Source organism: Erinaceus europaeus, chromosome 6 (assembly GCF_950295315.1).
Source record: "Erinaceus europaeus chromosome 6, mEriEur2.1, whole genome shotgun sequence".
Classification (NCBI taxonomy): Eukaryota; Metazoa; Chordata; class Mammalia; order Eulipotyphla; family Erinaceidae; genus Erinaceus; species Erinaceus europaeus.
The window spans coordinates 57,761,002-57,787,542 of record NC_080167.1 but is presented as its reverse complement, the minus strand read 5'-3'; the positions used below and the strand labels follow the sequence as shown (position 1 = coordinate 57,787,542).

The 26,541-nt window shown below is 38.9% G+C and overlaps 1 protein-coding gene across 3 annotated transcripts in view; it reads left to right on the top strand.

Annotated features, from left to right (window-relative positions):
• NEBL (nebulette) overlaps positions 1-26,541 on the top strand; it is a 410,755-nt gene that overhangs the window by 382,074 nt on the left and 2,140 nt on the right. For all 3 annotated transcript variants that reach the window (XM_007526311.3, XM_060192259.1, XM_007526302.3), the window contains 2 exons: positions 22,034-22,140; positions 23,398-26,536. In XM_007526311.3, the coding sequence (XP_007526373.1) occupies positions 22,034-22,140; positions 23,398-23,574 (284 nt within the window). In that variant the 3' untranslated portion in view covers positions 23,575-26,536. The remainder of the gene's footprint in view (positions 1-22,033; positions 22,141-23,397; positions 26,537-26,541) is intronic.

Below are 26,541 nucleotides of genomic sequence, written 5' to 3'. Positions count from 1 at the left end.
GTTATTGGGAACCATTAATCAGATGCATTTGTTTCACTGCTATTCTAGAGATTGAAAATAATTTTTAGAACAGTGTTTGTTAGTGCTGAGATGAAGAAGAAAGAAAATATAAGTAGTGAAAACTTCATTCTTTTCTTCTTCCAGATTGTTTTGCTGCCTTTAAACTTGGATCAAGATTATTAGATATGATAAGCTAGGTTATGTCCCAGAGAGAGGTCCTTTTTTTTTTATTGATTTAATAATGATGGACAAGACCATAGGCTAAGAGGGGTACAATTCCACACAATTCCCACCACCAGAACTCCGTATCCTATCCCCTTCTTTGGAAGCTTTCCTATTCTTTATCCCTTTGGGAGCATGGACCCAGGATCATTATGGGGTTCAGAACGTGGAAGGTCTAGCTTCTGTAATTGCTTCTTAGCTGGACATGGGCATTGGCAGGTCGACCCATACTCCCAGCCTTCTGTCTTTCCCTAGTTGGGCAGCGCTCTGGAGAGTTGGGGTTCTAGGACACACTGGTGAAGTCATCTGCCCAGGGAAGTCAGGTTGGCATCAGAATAACATCTACAACTTGGTAGCTAAAAAGCATTAAAGATATAAAGCAGGAAAAGTTATTTAATAATCAGGAACCTAAAGTACCGTTCTTTTACACTTAACTGTAAACCCCATCAATCTGATCTTGGACCCATATTCAGCATATGAATGTGTAACTTCCTGCCCTTGTTGTTTTATTGTTGTTGTAGTTATTATTGTTATTGATGTCGTTGTTGGATAGGACAGAGAGAAATCAAGAGAGGAGGGGAAGACAGAGAGGGGGAGAGACAGACAGACACCTGCAGACCTGCTTCACTGCCTGTGTAGTGACTCCCTTGCAGGTGGGGAGTCGGGGGCTTGAACCAGGATCCTTACGCTGGTCCTTGTGCCGGTCCTTGTGCTTTGCGCCACATGCGCTTTGTGCCACATTCGCTTAACCTGCTGCGCTACCACTCAACTCCCAATAGGAATGTATGTTAAAACCATTCCTTCCACCAAAGGTTTGTGTCCCCACCCCTACTCCCCATAGTGGAGCTGAAAATCTCCCCTCCACCCCCCCCTCCCAGAGTTTTTTACATTGGTGCAGTAGTCCAAACTCAGTCAAATTCTGCTTTGCATTTCCCTTTCTGTTCTTCTTTCTCAACTTCTCTTATGAGTGGGACCATCCCATACTCATCTTTCTCTTTATAGCTTACTTCACTTAACATAATTCCTTCTATCTCCATCTAAGATGGGTTGGAGAAGGTGGGTTCATTATTCTTAATAGCTGAGTAGTATTCCATTTTGTATATATACCACAACTCTCTCAGCCATTCACCTGTCATTGGGCACCTGGGTTGTTTTCAGGCTTTGACTATTACAAATTGTGCTGCTATGAATGTAGGTGTACATATATATTTTTAGATGGGTGTGCTTGATTTCTTACGATGTAGCCCTAAGAGTGGACTTATTGGGTCATAGTGAAGATCCATTTATAGCCTTGTAAGGGTTCTGTAGACTGTACTGTACAAGGGTTGGCCCAGTTTTCATTTCCACCAGCAGTGCAGGAGTGTTCCTTTGTCTACACAACCTCTCCAGCATTTGCTGTTGCTGTTGTTTCTGTTTCTGATACATGCCATTCTTACAGGGGTGAGGTGTTAGTTAGCTCATTGTTGACTCTATTTGCGTTTCTCTGACAACCAGTGACTTGGAGCAATTTTTCATATGTCTGTTAGCCTTTTGTATCTCTTCTGTAGTGAGTATTCTGTTGATACCCTTTCCCCATTTTTGAATTGGATCACTTGCTTTTTTTGTTGCTAAAGTTTGGTTAGCTCTTTATATATAGTTTGGTTATTACTGAGAGATGTCCTTTAATATCAGGCTTTCTTGCTGCTGTTGAGGTAGCTTGTGAGGCTGCGCTGGTCTGATGTTGACACAGCACAGAGCATAGGGACACGACCTTAAACTTCACCCCAGTATTCTCACTGCTTGGTTTACGACATCTGGATGTTCCTTCAATTTGGTAGGCTCAGATTCACCTGTAATAAAGAAAATGTGGGCCAAGAGCTTTCCAAGATATTTTATTTATATCTCCCAAAGTACGTGCCCTACATTTAAATGAACACTGTTATTCTGTATCTTTTTCCTCAATATGAGAATATGTTTAGGTTCTTAAAGTGATCTGTTTTGCTTTGTGAGTTAAGTGGATGGCCAGTTATAAGAGTCATGGTTTTGGGATCCTTATTACGAGTTAGAGGAAATTCCGATTGTTAGGACACCGGGTTAAACAATCAGCTCTTTTCCTGGAGGCAAAATACAATGTTTTCATCATTCACATTTGTTTTCCATGAGCTTTAACATATAAGCCTTCTCCACGTTTTTATCATTGTTTTCGCTATGTGTGTTTTATGGTATTTTCCCATCTTGCTTTGATTTCTGAATATTTTCATTTTCTTATGTGATTATTTTAGGCTTTCATTACTTTTCAGTGTACTTTCTAAGATATTAAGTTACAAAAGGGTTTTCATTTTACAGCTCTACTGTGTTACTTTGATTCAATAAAGGAGGCTTTTATTTAAACTTCATCTAATTTTGTTTTGATTCTTGGACAACATTATTTGAAATTATCTTTATTCCATTCTGATATTAGATTAGGTTAACTGATTTTCATTTGACGCACAGTTCTATTATGGAAATAATCCTGTTGGTCTCTGCATCTTTTGCTACGAGGTGGTCTTTGATCTTGGTGTTTGTCTTTAGTTAACTTGGGTCTGCAATGTGAATTTGCCTTCTGGTACTATTTGTATTTCTTTGGTTTTCCTTATCATGCACTGTCCTGTATTGCTAGAATTTTCATGGATTTTTAATTTCTCCCAGCATTTACTTTCCTCAGTTTGGACTTGTGTTCAGTTTTGCTTCATATATTTGCTGTATTTCTGTTTTCTTCTGAAGTGTACAAGTGTGGGAGGGCAGGGAGGCAGGGGAAGCAAAGCAGATGCAGTTTCAGTATAGATAGCTACAGTGTTTCAACCTTGTGAACTTTCCTTTTTGTTTTTAAAGTGCCTTATTGAGATGGCCTACTCCTGCCTTAACTAGTGGAAGATAAGTTTCTAGATATCTGTGACATCCCCAGATGTGCTGCTTATGGTGTTTCCTCCCATGTGACATGTCCTGAAGTGAGATTAGGCTTCAAGAGGTAGTTTGGTGAATTTGGAACTACCTGTATCTAGTCTATGGCCCAATCAATTTTCTACTGCCTCCCATGTATGAGATGTTAAGAATGTAAGGGATTTACTGTATCATATACAACATCACCATAATTTATGTCCTTTGACATTATTTGTACATAGCTGTGCCACTAGTTGCTTCTGTTCTCCCTGGTCTAAGCTTTTAAGAGAGTCAACACACCAAAGACTTAGCCTATGGTCTGTGCATTAAAAAGTTTGAGACATTCAATCAATTTTCCCCTCTCATATTAATTAAATAGTGATTTATATGACTACAAATTAATAGGAGTGTACATAAACACCATTCCCACCACCAAAAGACTGTGTCCCACCCCCCACCCCCACCCCTGTGAAGCTGAACTTCCGCACTCACCCTCAACCCAGAGAATTTTATTTATTAAAATATTTATTTTATTAAAAATAAAGTTTTGGTATGATCCAGGAATTCTGCTTTGGGGCATTTTATCATAATTCTTTTTACTACCTGACACTTCATTTTGTGTAGTGTCTCTGTTTTCCCCAGAATATAGTCTATTAGTATAGAATCTTTCTGTCTGCTCTATCCTATATAACTATTCTCTAGAGCAGTTTCTGTATTATAATCAGTTATTATTGGGTGCATGTATATCCAAACCAAAATTTAATCTGAAATACAAGAAACAGTTTTGCTGTATGTGCTGAGTTACCCAGCCTGGCACTGTTGATTTACTAGTGTCTACTTAGACTTCATTCAATCATTTAAACCTTTATTGAGGTGGACGACTTAATGGATTAAAGTATAGTTATTGACCATGGGCACAGTTTATCATCTCCTTGTGAGAGGTGTCTGTAAAGCACTCTCACACACACCCCCCCTTAGATCCTTGTCCACAATCATGCACCAGATAAAGAACACAATAATAATCCTTCTTTAAAGAAGGTAGTGGAGGCCTTATCACTAAACCGTGACATTGTAACTTGTGTTTTTTTCCCTAAAAGCTTCAGTCAGCTAATGAATTTTCATAACCAAGAAATCAGTAAATTAGTACTACATGAACACATCTGTCCTACATATAGTTGTCACTGTGCTTACTTATGACACCTGCCCTGAGGAGGTCCATAGTCAGAAGTATCTGTCAGAATTCTTTCCCTCCCCCCCCCCCCTTTTGCCATCACCAGGACTTTACTGCTCCAGGCTGACTTTTTCAGATGGACTTTACTGCTCCAGGCTGACTTTTTCAGATGGGTGGATAGATTAGCTAGATAGCTAGAGACAAACGCAGAAAGAGGAAGGGAAGGAAGGAGGAAGAGATACCACATCCCAGAAGTTTACTCTATCTGTGTGGGAATCCCAGGGTTGCCTGACTAGGGCCCCAGATGATGGGGTGGCCTAGTAGTGAGCAAAAAGGTCATCATAAGAGTGTGTCAGTCTCTTACCCTTATCCAGCTTTTGTAGTCCTTACTTTATCTGACAGGGTCAGGCTTAGAGTGATTGAGGGAAGTGAACTAGGGAGTAGGTAAGGAGGGTATCTATGTCTAAATAGAGAATATTTGACTCAGTACTTTCTTTTTTAGGTCTTTCTACTTGCTTGTCGCACTTATGGAGTCACTGTAGACTATTGTGTACTTTTAAAGTATATATTTTCTCCTAACTTATGGACATGTGTACCCTATCTCATGGGCTCTGGTCTATATCTAGGTTCTATAACTTTGTTAGGTATGCCACCTGAAATGGAAGGTCTCACCTGAATATTGGAGCTGGAAATTTGGCATTCCCACGCTTGGCATCTCTGGACTTAGTCTGAAGTAACACATGTTGAGATGGGACTGGTTGCATTAATTTGGTTGAGATCAGCAGATATAGTATCAAATGGTATGGATCAAGCATGAAGGAAAATGAGCAAAGCCCCAGAGATTCCATACAAGACCTTACCATAATTTATGTAATTTAATGCTATTTACAAATAACTGTGTCTTATATACTGACAAGACTAGTTGCTTCTGGTCTCCCTAGTCTAAGATTATAGGTGATTTAATATTTCAAAGAAAATGTTATTCTTAGAAATGCACTAACAAGTTAAGCCCAGTGTTGAAATTCACTCAGTTAACTAATCTGAAATATTTTTTTAACATTTATTTACTACCTTTTATTGCCCTTGTTGTTTTATTGTTGTTATTATTGTTGTTGTTAATTATGTTGTCATTGTTGGATAGGACAGAGAGAAATGGAGAGAGGAGGGGAAGACAGAGAGGAGGAGAGAAAGCTAGACACCTGCAGACCTGCTTCACCACTTGTGAAGCAACCCCCCTGCAGGTAGGGAGCCAGGGCCTTGAACCAGGATCCATACTCCGGTCCTTGCACTTTGTGCCACCTGCATTTAACCCACTGTGCTGCCGCCCAATACACTCACACTAATCTGAAATCTTAAGTGCTTAGCTTAAAGGAAGATATACTCAGAACTGAAGTCTACACATTAAAAAGCTCAAGATATTCAATCTATTTTTCCACTCTCATATTGACTAAATAATGATCTATAAAACTATATGTTAATAGGAGTGTATATTAACAGCATTCCTTCCACCAAAGGTCTGTGTCCCCACCCTACTCTCCTATAGTGGAGCTGAAAATCCCCCCTCCCTCCTCCCAGAGTTTTTTTTACTTTGGTGCAGTAGTCCAAACTCAGTCAAATTCTGCTTTGCATTTCCCTTTCTGTTCTTCTTTCTCAATTCTGTTTATGAGTGGAATCATCCCATACTCATCTTTCTCTTTCTAGCTTATTTCACTTAACATAATTCCTTCTAGCTCCATCCAAGATGGTTAGAGAAGGTGAGTTCATTATTCATAATAGTTGAGTGGTATTCCATTTTGTATATATACTACAACTCTCTCAGCCATTCATCTGTCATTGGGCACCTGGGTTGTTTTCTGGTTTTGGCTATTACAAATCATGCTGCTGTAAACATATACACATGGGTTAGATGGATAGGGTTTATAGTTAATATTATTTATATACTTTTCCTAGATTTGGTAGCTACTATCTGCCCTGATCCAGCTTTCTGGTTCTATTCCCAACTCTGATACAGTCCTCCCAGACAATACTTTTAGCCCACCTGCATGTTAGCTGTCTGGCTCAGGAAAAAAGTAGTTAAGTCATGGGACCCTTGGAATATATACCTAGAATAGTGCCCTGGCCAGCAGGGCGACTTACAACCTTGTTTCAACATGAAAACCCCAAATCTCATCTGCTATACTCTTACCTTTAGGTTCCTGATTATTAAACAATTTGTTCGGCATTATATCTTAATGCTTTTAAGCTACCAAGTTGCAGATGCTACCATGATGCCAACCTGACTTTCCTGGGCAGATGATCTCATCAATGTGTCCTGGATCCCCACCTCCCCAGAGCCCCACCCCACTAGGGAAAGATAAAAGCAGGCTAGGGTATGGATTTACCAGTGAATTCCATGTCCAGCTGAGAAGCAACTGTAGAAGCCAGACCTTCCACCCTCTGCACCCCATAAAGATCTTCTTTCCATACTTCCAGAGGGATAAAGAATAGGAAAGCTTCCAATGGAGGGGATGGGATACAGAACTATGGTGGTGGGAATTGTATGGACTTGTACCCCTCTTGTCCCACAATTTTGTCGATCATTATTAAGTAATAAAATTAAATTTAAAAAAAATATGTTCCCTCTAGTGTAGAGGGGTAGTGCTCAAACCTAGGTCTCACATGTGGCAAAGTAGACACCCTCCCAGGTGGACTATCTTGCCTGTCCACCATCAGAACTGAAATCCATAACTGTCACAGTTTGTATTCTAGGTTATTTTAGATAGTGAATGCCATAGAGACAGATATGACATGAAGGTGCCATCCAGCTTTCCTCCCACTACCTTGCACAGGTACTCTGTGTGTGTGTGTGTGCTGAATAAGTGGTGAATATAAGGAGACATGTGAGAATCAGTCATCATTTTTCCTGGGGTCTATAAAGACTATAAAGATGAACCCTAAAATTCCAAGGACAGTAGGCAGGATTAAGAATTCAATTATCATTAAATTGATAGCAACAGTATTAAAAATAAACTGATGGGTGCCCAACCAGCTGGCTCTCAGAATCTCATTGGATAGAGAGTTTCTTTTTTAAATTTATTTTTATTAGTGATTTAATACTGATTCACATAGTTGTAAGATAGTAGGGGTGTAAATTCCATATGGTTCCACTACTAGAGGTCTGTGTCCCCATATTCTCCATTCAAAATTGCAGAAGTTCTCTCAAGGTCACTAATACGGGCTGATTTTATAACTTACCTACCTATATCTACCTATATACTCCTACACCTGTTACTGCTTATGAGTATCATTCTTTTTTCCTCTTCTATCTCAGATAAGAAAAGTGGTGCCTGGCTTCCTCTGGTGTTTTCCAGATTTGCTCCCCTTTCATCAATGGTATAAAAACAAGATTCCTGTTGACAAGTGCTTCAGGTCCAGTTGGAGTGGGGCTACAGAGCCCTCTGGTTTACTTCCCCTCTTGTCTACCCCTTTGGGAGTATGGACCAAAATACTTTTTGGGGTGCAGAAAGTGGGAGTTATGACTTCTATAATTGCTTTTCCACTGGACATGGGCATTGGCAGGTCGATCCATACCCCCAGATTGTTAATAGAAACGGTTTCCATCAAAGTCACAGTCCTTTGTCCAGCGTTCTCATTAATCCTTCTGCTGGTTTTCTTTTCCCACTGAGTTATGTATTGTGATTTATAGTTGGCATTCTGCCCCATGCTAAGGGTTACTGGTTTTTAGTCATGAACACAGTTTTAAATTAGCAGAGCTATTTACTAGGAAACACACTTCTAATATTGTTTCTTTGTCTTCATTTAAAACGAAATTGTAAGAGGCTGGTTGACAGCTCACCCGGGAGTCCCCTAGCTCTGCTGGGAAAGTTCCAGTGCTATGGTGCCTTTCCCCCTTGCTCTCTGTCTCTGAAATAAAAACAATGAAAGGTTGGCTCAGGAGCAATGAAATGGAGCATGCTCAAGGCCTCAGTGCCACAAAAAATAAATCTTTAAATTTAAGTAAGTAAATAAGTTGCCCAAAATTTCTATTTGAATCACTACTTCAGTTTTCTGGTTACTGATTAGAAGTCTCCGTGATCTCCTACCAACCTCCCAGCCTGCCTTCTATAAAGTAAGTACATTTAACAAGAGAATCTCAAAAATTTTACTTCTAAATTTGAAGTATTATCTCCATACTGATTTTGAGAAGTTTGCTGTTACAAAAATGATGTTTTAGTATCTTTGTTTACATTTAGGAAAACTTAGATTTTATTTGAAATACAGCATCCTTGTGGCGTAATTAATCTACAAGAAAATTAATTACTTTATAATGCAAAATCCAATCTGTAGAATATTGCATGATTGTATTTAGCCATCTAGCTAATATATCTAGCTTATAAAAAAAAGCACACATTGCTAATTATTAGAAACTTTTAGTTCTATTGTTACCCCAAGGGAAACAGTTTTAAGTTCTGATTAAATTTGAAATATTTAGAGACACTCATATTTCTAGTATCAATAGAACCAAAGCAACATAAGGGAGGGAAGTTAGGAAAGGATCAAATACTAATGAATAGCATTTGTTCCTAGATGCACATGTGTCTTTCATTGATTTGCCCAAATTAAATCAAAGGATTCCATATGTGTATGAAGGAGAACCATCTGACACTTAAAGTAGCAAATAATAAAACATTAAAAATATATTTCCTGTGAAGCTGAGTTGATCAGGGAAAAAGAACAGATTTTATCATCAGGAAGAATATAAATGTGACATTAGCATATACACCAAATGAGGAAACTGGACGAGTTTTATAAATTGTAGCAAGGCAAACATATTTTCAGTTCTATTCAAGGAGAGAATAGACATTCCTCTGTTTTGCATTGCTGAACAGTAGCAATAAAAATAAGAACAGTACTTTTTGGTTTCAGTGGATCACAATTGACACCCAAATTGGATAATAATAGACTGATATATATATATATATATATATATATACTCACATACTTGTATTATATATAAAACCATACAGCATAATGTTGTCTTTGTAGTCATGCATTTCCCTGCTCTCCCCTGACTTTCTATTCTATCCTCACATCCTCCGCAGGCCCCAGGCTGGAGGTTATGGGGATTGGATTCTGATTTTTACAGGAACTGCCTGTAATTTCCATGGTCTCATACAGCTAGGTGGTATGTTAAATTCCTGCATTTCCATCATTAGCTCCTATTGTCCAAGTTCATTGTCATGTGTTGCTTCTCTTGTGACCAAAGTCTCTGATTACTATTGCCCAATCCCCTCTCTGTCTTCCTGATCTGTCCATGTCACATTTTTTAAACATTCCAGTTATTGATCTTTTTTTAAGTTTTGTATTACCTTTATTTATTGGATAGAGACAGCCAGAAATTGAGAGTAGGGGGAGATAGAGAGACAGGGAGACACCTGCAGCCCTGCTTCACCACTCTCAAAGCCTTTTCCCTGCAGGTGGGGACCGGGGGCTTGAACCCGTGTCCTTGTACACCGTAACATGTGTGTTCAACCAGGTGCACCACCACCCAGCCCCCAATTCTTGATCTTTATCTCACACTTTATGCCTGACTCATGTATATAGAGCTTGTTTATTAGTTTGCTAAGCTCTCTTCTAGATTCTGTCTAAATGTCCTTGCATGCCTTTGATCACAGTGACCTATCATTCACCTTTCTTGTTGACTGTGGCTCTAAATACCTTCCTATTTTTCTAGCCTCTGTTACTCCTAAAACTTAGAGCTTGAATTCGATGGAATGAGTATCAGAAAAGTCCTTTTCCTTCATGTTCTCCTATGCCCCTCTCTTCAACTCATGCCAAAGACACATTGTATTAGTTTCTTCACTTTTTAACACACACTGAGTCAGATTCACATTGAATCAATTTCAATCTGTTGACTTAAAATAACATACTTGCTCATTCAGAAATGTAGTCAAGACTGAAGTGTATTTGTAGATGATATTTTGTGTGATTTGTTACTAAAGGCCTCTGATGTAAAACTGCATTTGGGATATCCTTGTGGATTTATGATATTCTCTGAGTCAGTATTTGAACTGGTTAGTTCAAGAAGGAAAAGCAAATGCAGTGTCCCGTTTTAAGTTCTTAAAGTATTACATATATTTATTTATCTAGTAAGTATATGCAGTCTGTCCTCTGCAGTGAAATACTGAAATTTCCTTTTGTTCTTGAATAATAACTGTTCCTACGTTAAAATTGATTGATACAATATTGGCAGTGGTATTCACTGAGGAAAATTAGGATTTACTGTGAGTTGACTTTTCAGTCATGGCATAATTTGTGTCCAAAAGCTTGTCTCATTGATATGATTTACCTAAATGGAAACAGTATCCCTGCTATTCTTTAGTTCCTTATTGCTTTCATCTTTTCAAAGAATTGCCTCAAATTAAGTAGCTCTTATCAGGAAATGGCATATACTTGTATATTTATACTGAACCTTCCTTTTTTATTTTTTATTTTGGAATATCTTGTATGTGGTATTTCATGAAAATATCATTAAAGACTATAATTTGAGGCTGAAATTATTTCATTTCTCCCCAGTTTCAATCCTACTTGTAGTTTGGTTAGAGTTACAGTTTAGGCAATTTATCTTGGGTTAAATAACTTAAAATTAGAAACAAATCTGAAGAAAAATATGAAAGGTGGAATTCAAATCTAATGAAGGAGTAAATTGGTTAGAATGATCTGAAGTAAAAAGGCAAATCTTCTTAAATCTGAAGCTCTTTAATTCTTTTCAAACCATATTATGCTAGGGAACTTCAAAAAAACCTTTATTTTCTAAAGAGAAGATAGGTTTGAAATAAAAAAAAACACTGCTTTCCTGAATTTCTGAAACTAGTAAAGTCTAACGGACAGAGAATTTACAGTGTAACTATTTTAAAAAAATATTTATGAGCTGTAGAGCCCCCCAAAAACCATATTTTAGAAGTTCTTTCATGAGACAGTGAAGCCCAGTATGTGAACAAAGTGGTTTAATGTAATGTACACATGCATAGTTCTATGATATCCATCTATATGTGTTTCCGATTGCATCAGCAAGTAACTAGAACTCTTTCAATCTTCATCTCATATTTGATGAATGCAATGGTATATGCTTATTTAAATTTAGAGAAGACAATTTAAACGATTTCTTGGATGGAATTAATTCTGCTTTCACTAATATTTCAGCATGTCCATTAAATGGAACATTTTACTATGCCCATGATGACTTGGGGACCAATGTTTTTTTTAATACATTTTAAACTTTTATTTTAATGAGAGAGAGACAGATACAGTTACAGATAAAGTTCTGACTTATGGTGGTGCTGGGGATTGAACCTGGGACCTCAGAACCTTAGGCATGAAAGTCTTCCATAACCATTATACTATCTCCCTAGCCTTGGGAGCCAGCATTTTTAGGACAGTTTTTACAAAATTATTTTGAAAGTTATTAGGTTGCATTAATATGAGGATCTCCCTTGCTCAATGGGAAAGTGGTTGAAATCATCCTAGGAAAAGTATTCCAGTCTCTTGGAAACAGAGCTGGCAGTCAGCTGAGGTAAAGAACAAACACTTCATCACAGACCCCTGCAAGCGTCAACCCGGCTTTGACCTAGCACGTTATGATTGGGCCCTCCTCAATCGCTATCAAACAGGCCATGGCCAGTGCGCCGCTATGTTCCATCGCTGGGGAGCCAGAGACGACCCGAACTGCCCCTGCGGCTCCAGACAGACTATGACCCACATAGTCAACGACTGCCACCTCTCCAGATTCAAAGGAGGTCTCGAAACTTTACATCAGGCTCAACCTGACGCTGTTGACTGGCTACGGAAGAAGGACAAACGCTAGAAGAAGAAGAAGGAAAAGTGATTTAAAAACATGGAAATTTGGTGGTAGAAATTGTATGGAATTGTACCTCTCTTATCTCACAGTCATGTCGATCATTATTAAATCACTAGTAAAAAATAAAAAATAAAAATAGACTTGAAATTATACGCATAGGTTAAGATGACTGAATGACATTTGCCCTGAATACTAAGGGATTCTCTTGGCAATGGGAGGGGAAAAATCTCTCTCTCTGTCTGTCTCTTTCTCCATAATAGATGCCTAAATGACCCTTAAAGAAATATAAGAGTAGCTGGGAGGGATATTGTGAGATAGTGAAGGACTGGCAAACTTGAGGTCCTGAGTTCTATTCCCAGTGCTACATTTTCTAGAGTGGAGTTCTGGTTCTCTCATTAAAGTGAGGAGGGCTGGAATGATAGGAGGTTGGATAGATGGAAAGATGATCTAAGGACACTTCAGAAGTGATACTACTTTCTATGATTTAAACTTGTGTTTCCAGAAGTGAGTGAATTACCCTTACTATCATTTCTTCCTGAGATGTTCCAGCTTCTCAGCAGTCATATTTATGTAAACTTCTTGTGGGGTTCATAGCCAAGATTTTACCACAGAAGAGTCCGTGGCAGATGGGCTCTGTGCAGGGTGCCTGTAGTATTCTCCAGATGCTGTATCAGAACTCCACAAACTGGTGGGTTTCTAAGAAATATGGGGTTGCTTTCACAGTTCAGGAGGCTGAAAGTTGGAGGTCAGGATATTGGCCAGTGTGACTGGGTCTGGTGACCGCCCTGCTGTCTTGTCCAGATGATGGGAGGGAGCCAGCTGACTTCTCTAAGGACACTAGTCCCCTCCTGAGGGCTCTGCCTTTGTGACATAATTATTTCCCAAAGGCCTCCTCTCATAACACTACCACACTAGACATTAGGATTTAAGTGTACGAATGGGAGGGACACAAGCATTCATTCCATTGCAGGAATAGAGCAGGGGTTTGGGAATGCCGTTCAACTTGGGTTAGGTGCTAGGGGAGGAAGCTGGCAGCTTTTTGGTTCTTAACTGGTGCCACCTGATTTGAGAGGTTAAAATAAAACAAGGACCATATTATATACTCCATGGAATATTATTCTGCAATCAAAAAGATGGTGTTATGATATTGTGTCCTTTGGAACAAAGAGCATGGAACTGGAGAGGTTATTATGTTTAGCAAAATGAATAAAGAGGTTAAAGAAAACTACTAGATGGTTTCACTCATATGTAGAATCTGGAGAACTGATACACATGAGTACTAGTTGATAAAGTCATATTCCTTGCAAAAAAGGGCGAAAAAAAACCAGAAGCAAGCAAATTGTCTCTGAGATGTTGAAAACGATGGTGATTATCATGAGAAGGTGTGGGCATAAAACTTTGGTGGTGGGTGCAGTGTGGAACTATACCCTGCAGTCTTACAGTCTAGTAAACCACTAGTAATCACAAATAAAAAATGGTTAAAAGAAAAAATAAAAGATCACACAGCACTGTCAAGTGCCTTCTGCTTCCACTTATTTACTTTGATCTGGGGATCTGGACAAAGCATGGTTTTAAAAGATTCCTGATGAACTTAATATGCAGTCTGGGCTGAAACCCAAAGCAGGTCACCAAATTCCTCTTCAATCCCTGGCCCCTTATTCACCCCACTGTTCTTTACCTCAGCTTGGGTTGAAACTTGAACATATGATCTAATGCTCACTTTTATGTTCACATATTCCTTCCAAGGCTTGAGCACTTATTTTGTACCACAGTGGTGATCAGGCATATCTTTAAAACTTGGTGGTTTTAATTTATTTGTAGATAATTTCCTTTTGTGTTAAATCTGTTTATTCATCATTTATTATGTAGCAAGCCCATTTCTTTTCTTTTTTTTTTTTTTTAGAATAAAATGAAGCAGTTTAATAATAGAAGTATGGTCAGTGAAGGGATTTCTAAGGGAGTACTGTTTGAGCAGAGACCTGTAAAGGTTGACCGCATATAGAAAGGTATTTTGAGTCTAAAATATGGGTGCCTGACGGAAAACATACTTGTTATTTTCAAGGAACAACAACAAGACAGATTTAGAAGATGGGAAACAGATGGCATAGGACAGATCACAAAATCGCTGAACAGACTATGCTTGTGATAGGAAGTTTTAATTTTTAAAAAATATTTATTTATGTATTTTCCCTTTTGTTGCCCTTGTTTTTCATTGTTGTTGCAGTTATTGTTGTTGTCATCATTGTTAGATAGGACAGAGAGAAATGGAGAGAGGAGGGGAAGACAGAGAGGGGGAGAGATAGACACCTGTAGACCTGCTTCACCGCTTGTGAAGCCGACTCCCTTGCAGGTAGGGACCCAGGGGCTCGAACCAGGATCCTTTTTTTTTTTTAATTTTTAAATTTTTTTTATTTATAAAAAGGGAATATTGACAAAACCATAGTATAAGAGGGGTGTAGCTTCACACAATTCCCACCACCAGACCTCCGTATACCATACCATCCCCTCCGCTGATAGCTTTCCTATTCTTTAACCCTCTGGGAGTATGGACCCAAGATCATTGTGGGATGCAGAAGGTGGAAGGTCTGGCTTCTGTAATTGCTTCCATGCTGAACATGGGCGTTGACAGGTCAATCCATACTCCCAACCTGTCTCTCTCTTCCCCTAGTGGGAAAGGGCTCTGGGGAAGCAGAGCTCCAAGGCAGATTGGTGGGGTTGTCTGTCCAGGAAAGTCTGGTTGCATCCTGCTAGCATCTGGAACCTGGTGGCTGAAAAGAGAGTTAATATACAAAGCCAAACAAATTGTTGAACAAGCATGGACCTAAAGACTGGAATAGTGCAGATGAAGTGTTGGGGGCGGGGGCTCCATTTTGTAGATAGCTAGTAGGCATATTTTAGTTATATTTCAAAAGGGCCTGTAGCTATACTAGTTGTTGTTGTTGTTGTTTTTTGTCCTGAGCCTGAAATCTGATATGCAGGTGGATCCTAATTATTGTCTGGGGAGATGATGTCATGGCTGGGAAAAGGACCAGAAAGCTGGATCAGGGAAGAAAGTAGCTCCCTAATATGAGAAAGGGGTATAAATATTACTGTAAACCCCATCAATTTGATGTGATCTGGGGCCCATAATTAGCTTAGGAGCCTGTGTGACCTCTACATCCCTGTAGATCTGAGCTCACATTCTGTGGTCATGAGTAGGAACATTCCATTCTGCCCCAGTATCAACCCATCTTCCTCAGGTGTAGCATAGAGTATGTTGTCCATCCTCCTTTCAGAGGATGGAACATTCTCTACCATTGTTGATCCAGGTTGAGGGCAAGGTCCTATGGGGGCCCACAAAGGGGTCTATTTTGTTGTTCCTGATAGAAATTACCAGTAACAGTGGAGAGAGGCATTTATTTGAGTTCTAGGCCCATCAGGTCTGTTTGAGAATCTCAGGACTCCCTGATTAGGGACCCAGCTGGTGGAATGGCCTGATAGTGACTAAAGAGTTATCGTTAAAGTATGCCAGTCTCTTGCCCTTATTCAGCTTTTGCAGTCCTTGCTTTGCTAAGGTTAGCTTTGGAGTAAGTGAGAGAACTGTAATAGGTAGTAGGTAAGAAGGGTATCTAAGTCTAAGTGGACATTATTTCATTATGAACTTGATATGGACTCCCTGCAGACTACTGTGTATTTTTGCTTTCAGGTATCTATTCTGCCCTAGTTTATGGATAAGCAAGCCTGTTTCTTATGGAGATGTCTGTGCATAGCTTGCAGTTACAAACCCAATAGAGCGGGTCTGGAGAAATAGCTCACTGGCTTTTATGTATTTCTCTGCATACCTCTACTTTTGCAGCCCAGGTTTTGGCCTTGACACCACGTGGGGAGTGCTAGGATGGCATTGGGGGAAAGCTTCAGTGCTGTGGTCTGTCTGTCTATCTATCTATCTATCTATCTATCTATCTATCCATCTCTATCTTTCTCTCTGAATGAAAAATCCAGACCAGAGTGGTGAAATCATGTATGTGCTAGCCCCCAAGGAAACCATCAAATAAAAAATTAAAATACCAGCAAACTGAAACCTAGAGGCAATTCAGCTCACTTCTAGTTTCTGTAGGGAAAGGAAAAAAAAAAAAAAACTTCCTGGACTGCTCAGAATTCACTTGGATTGGAAAATAGCATTCTGTTGCTAGGTAAGGCATTAGCATGGTTAATTTAGTACCCACATGGCTTGTGGAGAGAATCATTCTCCCTAAGAACTTAAGACTGATTGGAACTCTTGGTAGCACCAGCAAAAGCTGTTTGAACAAAATGGGTTCATATCATGGGTTTTATTTAACCATTTATTTATTCAATTACTTCTTGTCTCTTTATATATTCTTTTAAAGATTTATTCATTTATTTATTTATTTATTTTTGTGTTTATGAGACATCAAGAGTCTAGAGGACCATACAGTCAGGAATTGAACATAGGGCCTCAGGTGTGCAAGTCTTGTGCTTTATTATAGAGCATATTTCAGCCCATTTTTCTGTCATATTCTTGCCTTCATTCTGTTTGGCAATCCCCACATATCTCAGTACAAAGATACTGATATATATGTTTTTTTTCAAGACAAAGCAAAAAGAAAAGGGATACTTCATTAAGTTTTTTGACATGTACTAGCTGATAAAATCATATTCAAGTGTTAGAAGAATACAAAAATGGCATTGCATCCTATATCTGTTTTTAGAAAATTCCTGACAAATGATTTTCTCCTTACCCTGGGTGGCAAAAAATATCCCTATGAGAAAAGCCCCAGATTATGTTCTATATACATTATATTTAGCTAATTGCCATAGACTGAATGTAATCTCCTCCCTGAATTCACACTTTTCTCAAAACAGTGGGAGTGTTTCTTTGGTTCATTCACACTAATTCTTTGGTTCCCCGGCCTGTGGGGTTATTGACGGAAACCTAGGGTAGGGGGCGAGAGAATGGAAGGGACAAGAGACACGAAGAACGAGAGCAAGTCATGAGGTCTGATCAAGCTCTGAAAATTTTATTTTGCAGTCACAATTTATGCACAAACAAGGAGGAAGTTCTGCTAAAGTAGTGGGGGAGGGAGGTGGGTGAGCAACTTTCCAGTTAGATGGTAATCACAGTTACAATGATCGGAATGTCCGCTCACAATGATCGGAATGTCTGCTCACTGGTTATGTGAGGGACTTAGCTAAGGTTTTGGCTCCAGGCACTTCGGTGCTTGTTGAATTTTCTCATTTTCCCAGTTTCAGGTTTGTGAAGTCTCCTGTATGTTTTTTCTTACTCCATTTTTGCCTTCTGCTTTAGGGTCTTTCTGTACACTTGTTTCTTTATCTTAGTTTAATCTTTTTCCATTATAAGAATTAACTGGAAGGGGTCAGGCACAAGGATCCAGGTTCAACTCCCTGGCTTCACCTGCAGGGGGATGCTTCACAAGTAGTGAAGTAGTGCCACAGGTGTCTCTAGCTCCCCTTCCTCATCCAATAAATTAATTTTAAAAGAAAATAAACACTAAATAGAAAACATGATAGTGACTGTTTGTGGGAGGACTTCACTGGACAGTAGAAGAGAGAGTCTGATTTGATATTCTAGGATATTCTGAGTAGAGCTGGAGCCCCTGAGAGCTAGTCAGCTTCTAGAGCTCTGGTAACTAAATCTCACTGGTATGAAATCAACATGGAATCATACTTTTGTGGGGTTTTTTTTTGTTGTTGTCTTAAGAAATAATAAAAGCTATTATTTTGTGGTATTTTATGGTATTGAAGAAAAAAAAAAAAAGCCACCAGACCTTTATAACCATCACCTTGCCCCAGTGCTCTTGGGGTCTGATCATCCCTGTTTGTTGCAAAATTAACCTCACATCTTACTTTTGGAATATCTTGGAATTCCATGTTTTCTTTAAAGATGTCTCATGCCCATGTGAGAAAGCTGTCTTTAATATGAATTCTTCATATATTCAATTTCCAGAGTTGTTTCTTTAGGTTTTCTTTTGGTTGTATAACCTGATTCATAAAATTTTTCACACAGCAAAACATTATCACAAGAGCAGTATTTATGACCCCTTTTGTTGGCATTTGCTTTTAGTAACTTGGTTTATCAGGGCTTTCAATTACATACATACTTTTCTACTCTGAGCAGGAGCTTTTAAAAACTTCTTTATTGGGAGTCGGGCGGTGGCGCAGTGGGTTAAGCGCATGTGGCGCAAAGCGCAGGGACCGGCGTCAGGATCCCGGTTCGAGCCCCTGGCTCCCCACCTGCAGTGGAGTCGCTTCACGGGCAGTGAAGCAGGTCTGCAGGTGTCTATCTTTCTCTCCCCTCTCTCTCTGTCTTCCCCTCCTCTCTCCATTTCTCTCTGTCCTATCCAACAACAAAGCAACGTCAACAATGGCAATAATAACCGCAACGAGGCTGCAACAACTAGGGCAACAAAAAGGGGGAAAAATGGCCTCCAGGAGCGGTGGATTCATGGTGCAGGCACCGAGCCCAGCAATAACCCTAGAGGAAAAAAAAAAAAAAACCTTCTTTATTGGGGGTGGGGGCTGGAAGGTGGCTTAGCCAGTAGGACACATGAGTTATCATATACAAGGATACAGGTTTAAGCCCCCAGACACCAGGTGGGTGCACCTGCCAGGGGGAAGCTTCACTAGTTGTAGAGTGCTGCCTCCGTGTCTTACCCTGCCCCACCCCCTTCCTCTCACTCACTTGCTCCTCCACCCACTCTGTCACCCTGCTTTTTCTTTTTGATTCTCATTATCTAAAAAAAAAAAGGCCATGGGGCATGGTGGAGCTGTGCAGGCCACAGGGCCCCAGGGATAACCCTGGAGGAAGACAAAAATACTTTATTGTGCCAAGTGTGCTGAGCCCCAAGGGAACTAACCCTGAGCAATGTAGTAGTCAGAGAGGGAAGTGGTGGTGACCAGTAATAGCATGAAGAGAAACTTGCAGGACACAATAAGACATTTATTTCAAAATTCACGTCCTAAACTCTCTCCAACCCACACACACTTAGGGTAAATATATTCTCTCAAATTACCTTCTTTTCCTGCTGTTTCAACAGGAAGCAGTTTCTGTGTGGATGCCAAAGTTGAACAATTGAGTATAAAATCAAGTATACAAATAATTGATTTTTTGGTCACTGCTGTGGGCCAACATTTTATCAGATAGAAAGGGAGAGAAAGGGCTGGCAAAGTAGCTCATTTGGATAGTTCACTGTTTTGCCATGTGAGTGACCGAGGTTTGGGCCCAGTCCCCACAACACTGAAGGAAACGGTGGTTCTTTGGTCTCTCTCACTTTCTGTCTCTGCCTCTCTAAAGAAAATAAACTTAACTCATAATACTTTTTCAAATTTGCAATCAGGTTAAGGTAGTAATGGGTCAATAAATAACTCACCTCAACAAATGGATACCCTCTCAGGACTGCTAATCTGGGGTGTATAGCTGGAGTCACTGGTTTAGATGTTTAACTGGAAATGCCCTAAGTAGACAGAGTCCCCTTTCTTCACTTGGCAAAGGGCAGATATCCAGGGCTATGGCTGTCCTAGGAAGGCCATTGTTTTGGTCCCTCCATTAAGCTTGATATGCCTTGCACATTGTATACAGTGAGATTGGTCTGCATTTATGAAGGCCCACTCAGTGACAGCACAGGACTTAGGCCCATGCACACATCAACTCCCCTCATAGGGAGCTGGGCTGTAGAGCACTGGGTTAAGCCCACAGCATGCAAAACTCAAGGATCAGTGCAAGGATCCCAGTTTGAGCCTCTGGCTTCCCACCTACAGGGGGATTGCTTCGCAACTAGTGAAGCAGGTCTGCAGGTCTTTCTCTCCCCCTCTATATCTTCCCCTCCTCTCTCAATTTCTTTCCGTCCTAACAATAACAACAGCAGCTGCTGCAATAACAATGAAAAAAAGATGGCCACCAGGGGCAATGGATTCATAGTGCAGGCACCAAGCCCCTGCGATATCCCTGGAGGAAAAACAAACAAACAAACAAACAAACACACCTCGTATATACTTGCTGAGAGTTCAGGGGATTAATAACTTCTTGGTCAATCCTTCCAGCTCATAGCACCCAGAAAGGCTCTTGCACTTTGCTAATTATGTCAGCATAGATCAATATATGGAAGGTTTCTTCATTTATTTCTTTGTGAAGGAATCTTGACAACATCTTTGATGTCTCTTGATATTAGATATTTAAACTGAGTGCTATTTTTAAATTACTTGATTTTAATTGTTTTAATTAGTTTATACTACCATACAAAATCCAAGTAAGAACTGTAATAGCTTCTCTTTGATGTCACATCTAGACATTCAGTAAACATAATTTGTAATGACATTGCAATGTGAGTTAGAGAACTATTTTTTTATCATCTGGAAAAAGCATTAATGATGTATAATTTTCTGATTATTGAATTTCTTTAAAGTTTGATGTTATCTTATGTAATTAGGATGAGTGTATCACTTACAAAGTATTAATTATTCATAATAAACAAGACTTATATTAGCTTTGTTCTTTTACTGTAAAAACTCTACTGAATAAATTAACCCATTAGTAATTCTTTTATATACTCAAATTTGTTGAACAAAAATCACAACCTCTCAGTGATCTTTATAGCATATGTAATGGATAGGTTTTACTGATGAATTGCATAACTTACTCAGAACATAAGTAAGCACATACAATTATAATAACTTCAGTGATAGCCTCTTCTCCTGATTGCCAGTACTTAAATATACTTTTAGAGAAATGCATACATTTTATGTCTGTTTAACTGGTATATTTGCATTTAGCTTCTGTGTTGCTGTCTCTTGAATTCAGTGTTCCACATACGGTCATTCTGTCTCCTGGATGTCATAGATAGTAAGGACAGCTCATAGCTAGTGGGGCAGCCAGACAGCTCACATGGACAGTGTGCTTGAGCCTCACTGAATAAAGCTTTGGTGCTGTAGTCTTTTTCATTCTCTCTCTGCTTCTCTACCTCTATATAAAAGAATGAAATAAAAGTGAGTAGAACAACACAAACTGGGTGAATATTATTGTGATGTATTTTCATGTAGAAGAGTAATGTTTATGAAATTGTTTAAGAGATTTGGTTTCTCAGTCTTTTGTAACATATTTATCTGACAATAAATCTTGACTTACAAACCAAAATGACATGTAGAACTAATATATCCTAAATAAAAGATTCTTTGGAGGTTATACACTTATTATTAACTTTAAACGTTTGCTGTTTCCCGTCTTTATAAAGGTAACGTTCAGGTTTGTATCTTGAATTATAAGAGCATTCTATTATTTGAGAAGTGTCTGCTGAAAACATTTATACTCTGTCATTGATTTTACAAGCCAGTTAAATTATCTCTATTTTTTGTTTGTTTGTTTTTGGAAGTGCTTGATTTTACAAGCCAGTTAAATTATCTCTATTTTTTGTTTGTTTGTTTTTGGAAGTGCTTGATTTTACAAGCCAGTTAAATTATCTCTATTTTTTGTTTTGTTTGTTTTTGGAAGTGCTTACCAGGGATCATAAGACCTAGTCAAAAAATGTCTTTGTGATGGGATTGCAGAGCATTTCTGTTTTGCATTTGTGTTATTTACTGATAGAATAGAATACTACAAAAATTCTGTATAAGTACCGCGCGCTAACCGATTGCGCCACTGGAGCTCCGAATACTACAGTAATTCTAATGAATTTTTGGAATGCATGTGAAACTGAGTTCCTTTGCCTGTCCTTAATAACTGAATTTATACTAATCTCTAGATATTGCTTGTAGTATCACTACCCAGATTTCGCATGGCGCCACGAGTGGCATTTTGTTTCAGAAGATTCTAGCAGAGCATGAAGTCACTTGAGGGCTGTGAAGGATACTTTGAGACTCACTGTAAGGGCTCTCTGTGTATGTTTGACATGCAGCACCTGTTCTTCCTGGAGCCTACCAGCAAAGCCATGCCCAAGGCTATGGGTACATGCACCAGACCAGCCTGTCATCCATGAGATCAATGCAGCATTCGCCAAACCTAGTAAGTGTTGATTTGAAGTACACGTTCTTTCTTAGGCATTAATTGTATCTTCATAATGCAAAGGCACATGGAATAGAGTTGAACCAAATAGTCCTAAATAGTTATATCCGTGGTAGTTGTGTCTGTACTGAACCTGTAGAGACAATCATTATTATTATTATTCCATAAACAATACATAATATAACTATTTACATGGCCCTTACATTGTATGAGGTATTATAAGTCATGTAAAGATGATTTAAACACATTGGAAGGTGTGTTTAGATTATACACAAAAACATGGTTATTTGCAAAGGGCTTTTGTACTCTGGAATCCCAGGGAGGACTTGAAACCAGTGCCCCTGGTACTGAGTGTTGACCTTATTGAACACTTTTATACAAAGGATAAATGATGATGTATTGCCATTTGCATAGTACTTTCAAAGGAAACAGAAGAGTTTTAGAGGTAAGCCATCAAGAAAGGAAGTTATGATCTGAAAAAAATGAAAACAGTAGCATGCAAAGGATACCAAGATGTCTTAATTGTTCTCATAGTCAATTATGCTCTTTATTCTGGTCTAATCTCACGTATTGTGTTAGGTTAACTTGTTAATCTAAATGTTCATCAAAATGACCACTAAGACCTAAATGGCATGGCCAGCACATATCTTTGAACTGTCAAATTAGACATCTTGTAATATTGAGTCATCCAGCAGCACGTGTTAGATGCTACTGGAGTCTACCAGAAAAGCCATCTGGTAAAAGCACCAGACCAGCCACTGCAGGAGCTCCATGGATGGGGGATTGATGCTGTGGTATATCTGTCTGTCTCTGCCCCCCTTGAGAAAGTGATTAGTGGAAAATTGGAAGTCAGAAAAGCTGCTTAGCCGTGTTGCAAATATGCACGACCTTTCTTCAGGGAAGGAAGGAAGGAAGGAAGGAAGGAAGGAAGGAAGGAAGGAAGGAAGGAAGGAAGGACAGATGGAAAGGAAAGAAAGGAAGAGGGAGAGGACTAGGGGGGAAATCTGCAGACCTCTGGGATCATCTGAAGCTGGGGAATGAGGAGAGGTAATTTTACTGCTTCAGAGCTTAACTTTGTGACCAGCTAGCTACTGAATGAAGTGGTTTTCTCTCTCCCTATTCTGTGCCCCAAATATTATGCTTCTTGCTAATATTTGGCATATTACTAACATTCTGTGCTGGCTGGCTCATTGGAAAGGGCCTTTGTGGCCATGACCTTACCACCAGACGTGAGTAAGCCTTGCTCTCCCTCCCCAGAGGACCTACCGGGCCATGTACGACTACAGCGCCCAGGATGAAGACGAGGTCTCCTTCCGGGATGGCGACTACATTGTCAACGTGCAACCCATTGATGACGGCTGGATGTATGGCACCGTGCAGAGAACGGGCAAGACCGGCATGCTGCCAGCCAACTACATTGAGTTTGTCAACTAAGCCTCCTCTTCGCCCTTTAAGCTGTACCCTAGTGTATACTAAATCTTTTTCAAAGATAGGAGATCTTCTGAGACAACTTGGCAGTTATTTTACAACCCTTTATCCTCACTCTGACAATTAGCAACACAGGTACCAGGAGGAAGGAATGACTCTTGGAGGCTGAAAAACAAGCAGCGTTTTTGTTAATTCCTCTAAAAGAAATAATTGGGTCTGGAGACCTGGTGCTGCTAATTGTGTAAATGGTTTTCTTTGATGGGCTATGGAACCCTTTCGGGATCTGAATTTTTGTAAACTTTACTAGAGATATTGATTGTCCTTTCAGTGTAACAAGTATTTGAACCTTCTTAGCTGTCACTTTGGCATCACCAGAAAAGCTAGTTCTCTTAATTTAGTAGCACACCCAATAATCTCAGCACCACTTAATTTTTGAGTCTCTAAGCAATTTCTTGCTTGATATGAAAAATATAAGCAGTGGCAGAATGACAGCTTGGCTGAGGTTGTATTGACTGGTATTGTATTCCTCCGAGATGGAAAAATTTCAACTCAACAAAGAAATTTCCTGGTTCTTTCGGTTGACTGGGGTCTATATATTTCTCATTTGTACCAAGTCAACCCTGCATTTTGTGGCTCTAGGTATAGACATGGGCCCACAGGGTGTCAGATTAAATGACTTTACAGCTACTCTGCAAAGGGCAACATTTAAGGCCATCCACATGATTTCCCTAGTAAGCTCTACCCTGATGCATGTCATGTAGGTTCAAGCTTCTGTAACATAGACAGCTGAGCTGCCTATTCCTGTATTAAAGCATATATATATATATATATATATATATATATATATATATGGACAATAGCTGAAAATCCTTCCCTCTAGTGCAAGCTCATCAGAAGAAAAAAAAAAAAAACTTTGAAAAGGTTGCTTGAGATTCTCTTGCTGCATTGCACTCTAGTTTTGAAGGATCCACACCTTAGAAAATAGATATGCACTCTAGAAAATAAGTGTTTAATCAACAGCTTCCATTAACTTAATGCCACTGTGGATTTAAAAGGAAAACAGGAGCCACTGGAAAACAATGGAATATGAAAAAAAAATTACCAGCTCCACAAAGAAAGAAATCATCTGGTTTCTTGTCTTGGAAAATGACATTCAGATTCTGGAATGGAAATTTAGCCACCTGAAAAGAACTCCCTTTCCACATTCTGGTTTTGATTTTCTAAATCACATTTAGGGGAGGAGAGAGGCAAGGCAACAACGATTTTTTCAGTACAGGGCCAACAAGATTGTTCACTAAAAAATAAGCAAATGGAACAGTTTGGATTTTCAAGCAAGTAGCCATGTAGGCTCTTGCCGGATTTGCCATTTTGCCATTAGGTTAGGAAACTCTCCTTGAAGTCCAGTCAAGATCACCTAAGAAATTAACATCATCATCAGCTCTTTGTTTTTACCTGATTGAGGCATTTTATTGGAACCTGAAACAAGGTAGCATTTTTCTAGGGTCTGACTACAGCTGTAATGAAAAGAGAAAGTTAAATAAAATTATGAAATATCTAGGTCTTGATATATCTATCTACTCTTATGTGATATACTCAAGGAAAAACGTAGTCCAAGTACTAGTCATTATATATTTGATGCCATTACATTCTACTTTGAAAAGCACCTTTGAAAAATTTTATCAGACAAAAAACAAAATAAGGTTTATCACACTCAAGCTGTATCTACATGACATCAATTTAAAATTGATAAGAGAAAATTTCAAGCAAAGAACTAGAGCACTTTTGAGGGGGGTTTTGTAGATTAGTAATGATTTTCCATTACTCAACTGATCCATTATGATTAAATTGATGAACCACCATTATCTACTTTGTCTTTTACATAAATCCTTAAAGACAAACTGAATTTGCAGTCTTGCAAAAGTTTCTGTGCATTTAAATTGAAGCTTACTCAATTTTATTATATTGTTAAGTAAATATTTACATTTCACTTGCACAGGCCAGCTTTTGTGATTATTAAGAAAGAGTAGTTGTCAGTTAGAATTGCAAAATAAATGTAGGGCTGGCACAATTTTTGATAAGTAGCATATTTATGAGAAGCTCAAAGGTAACTGATTTGTAATGAAGATTAAATTCTGTAAAATTCTTATAATAGGATAGCAGGTTAGACATTTCATTTTATTTTTCAGCCACAGATCTCAAAATCAGATTCATTGAAGGTAAAAATCAATACTTGTTTTGGGAAATAATTCTTCTAAATGTTTAAGCTTTACATAATGTTCAGAAAGCAACTTGATTCCACTTCTAGCATTGGGATTTCAAGATCTGATCAGAACTTAGCTAGAGGGCAGTTATTTTACAAAAAAAAGAGGAAGAAAAAAGACATTACATACATACTCCTGACGCATTAATTTGAGTTGGCATTGTTACTGAAACCTATGAGAATATTATGGATCTCAGCAGGAAAAAAAAACAAAAACCAGAAAGCGTATATGTATAATACCAAAGCGCTATTTTGACTGCATCATTTTTTAAAAGCTACATTCTTGGAAGACTTTTCCATTTCCCACACACTCCATCCCATTTTCAACTCGGCAACAGGCACTCTCATACATAACACTGACAGCTAAGGAAGAGTTTGAAAGGAAGTCTTTTAAAAACTAAGTTAAGGAAGTCATGTAAATGCCCAATCCAGAAAGCATGTTCCCGAATTTCTCAACGTGTTGTGCTCACAAGCCTGATAAAAGCACAAGGAGCAGTCTGAGGTCCTTTTAAAGAGTTCTGAAAACAAAATGGTCTGTGGAGCACATCTAATCTTGAGAAAAGTAAAGTAACCGAATATTTTGCGGTTGCTGTTAAGTTTTTGTAGTAAATGTTTTTACTGATTCCTGTTCTCTGGGAAAGCTTTCTATTTTGTACCTGCAGCAAAACAAGTTCTTCCTGTCTTCTTGTTATTGTTCACACACCTACAGTGTA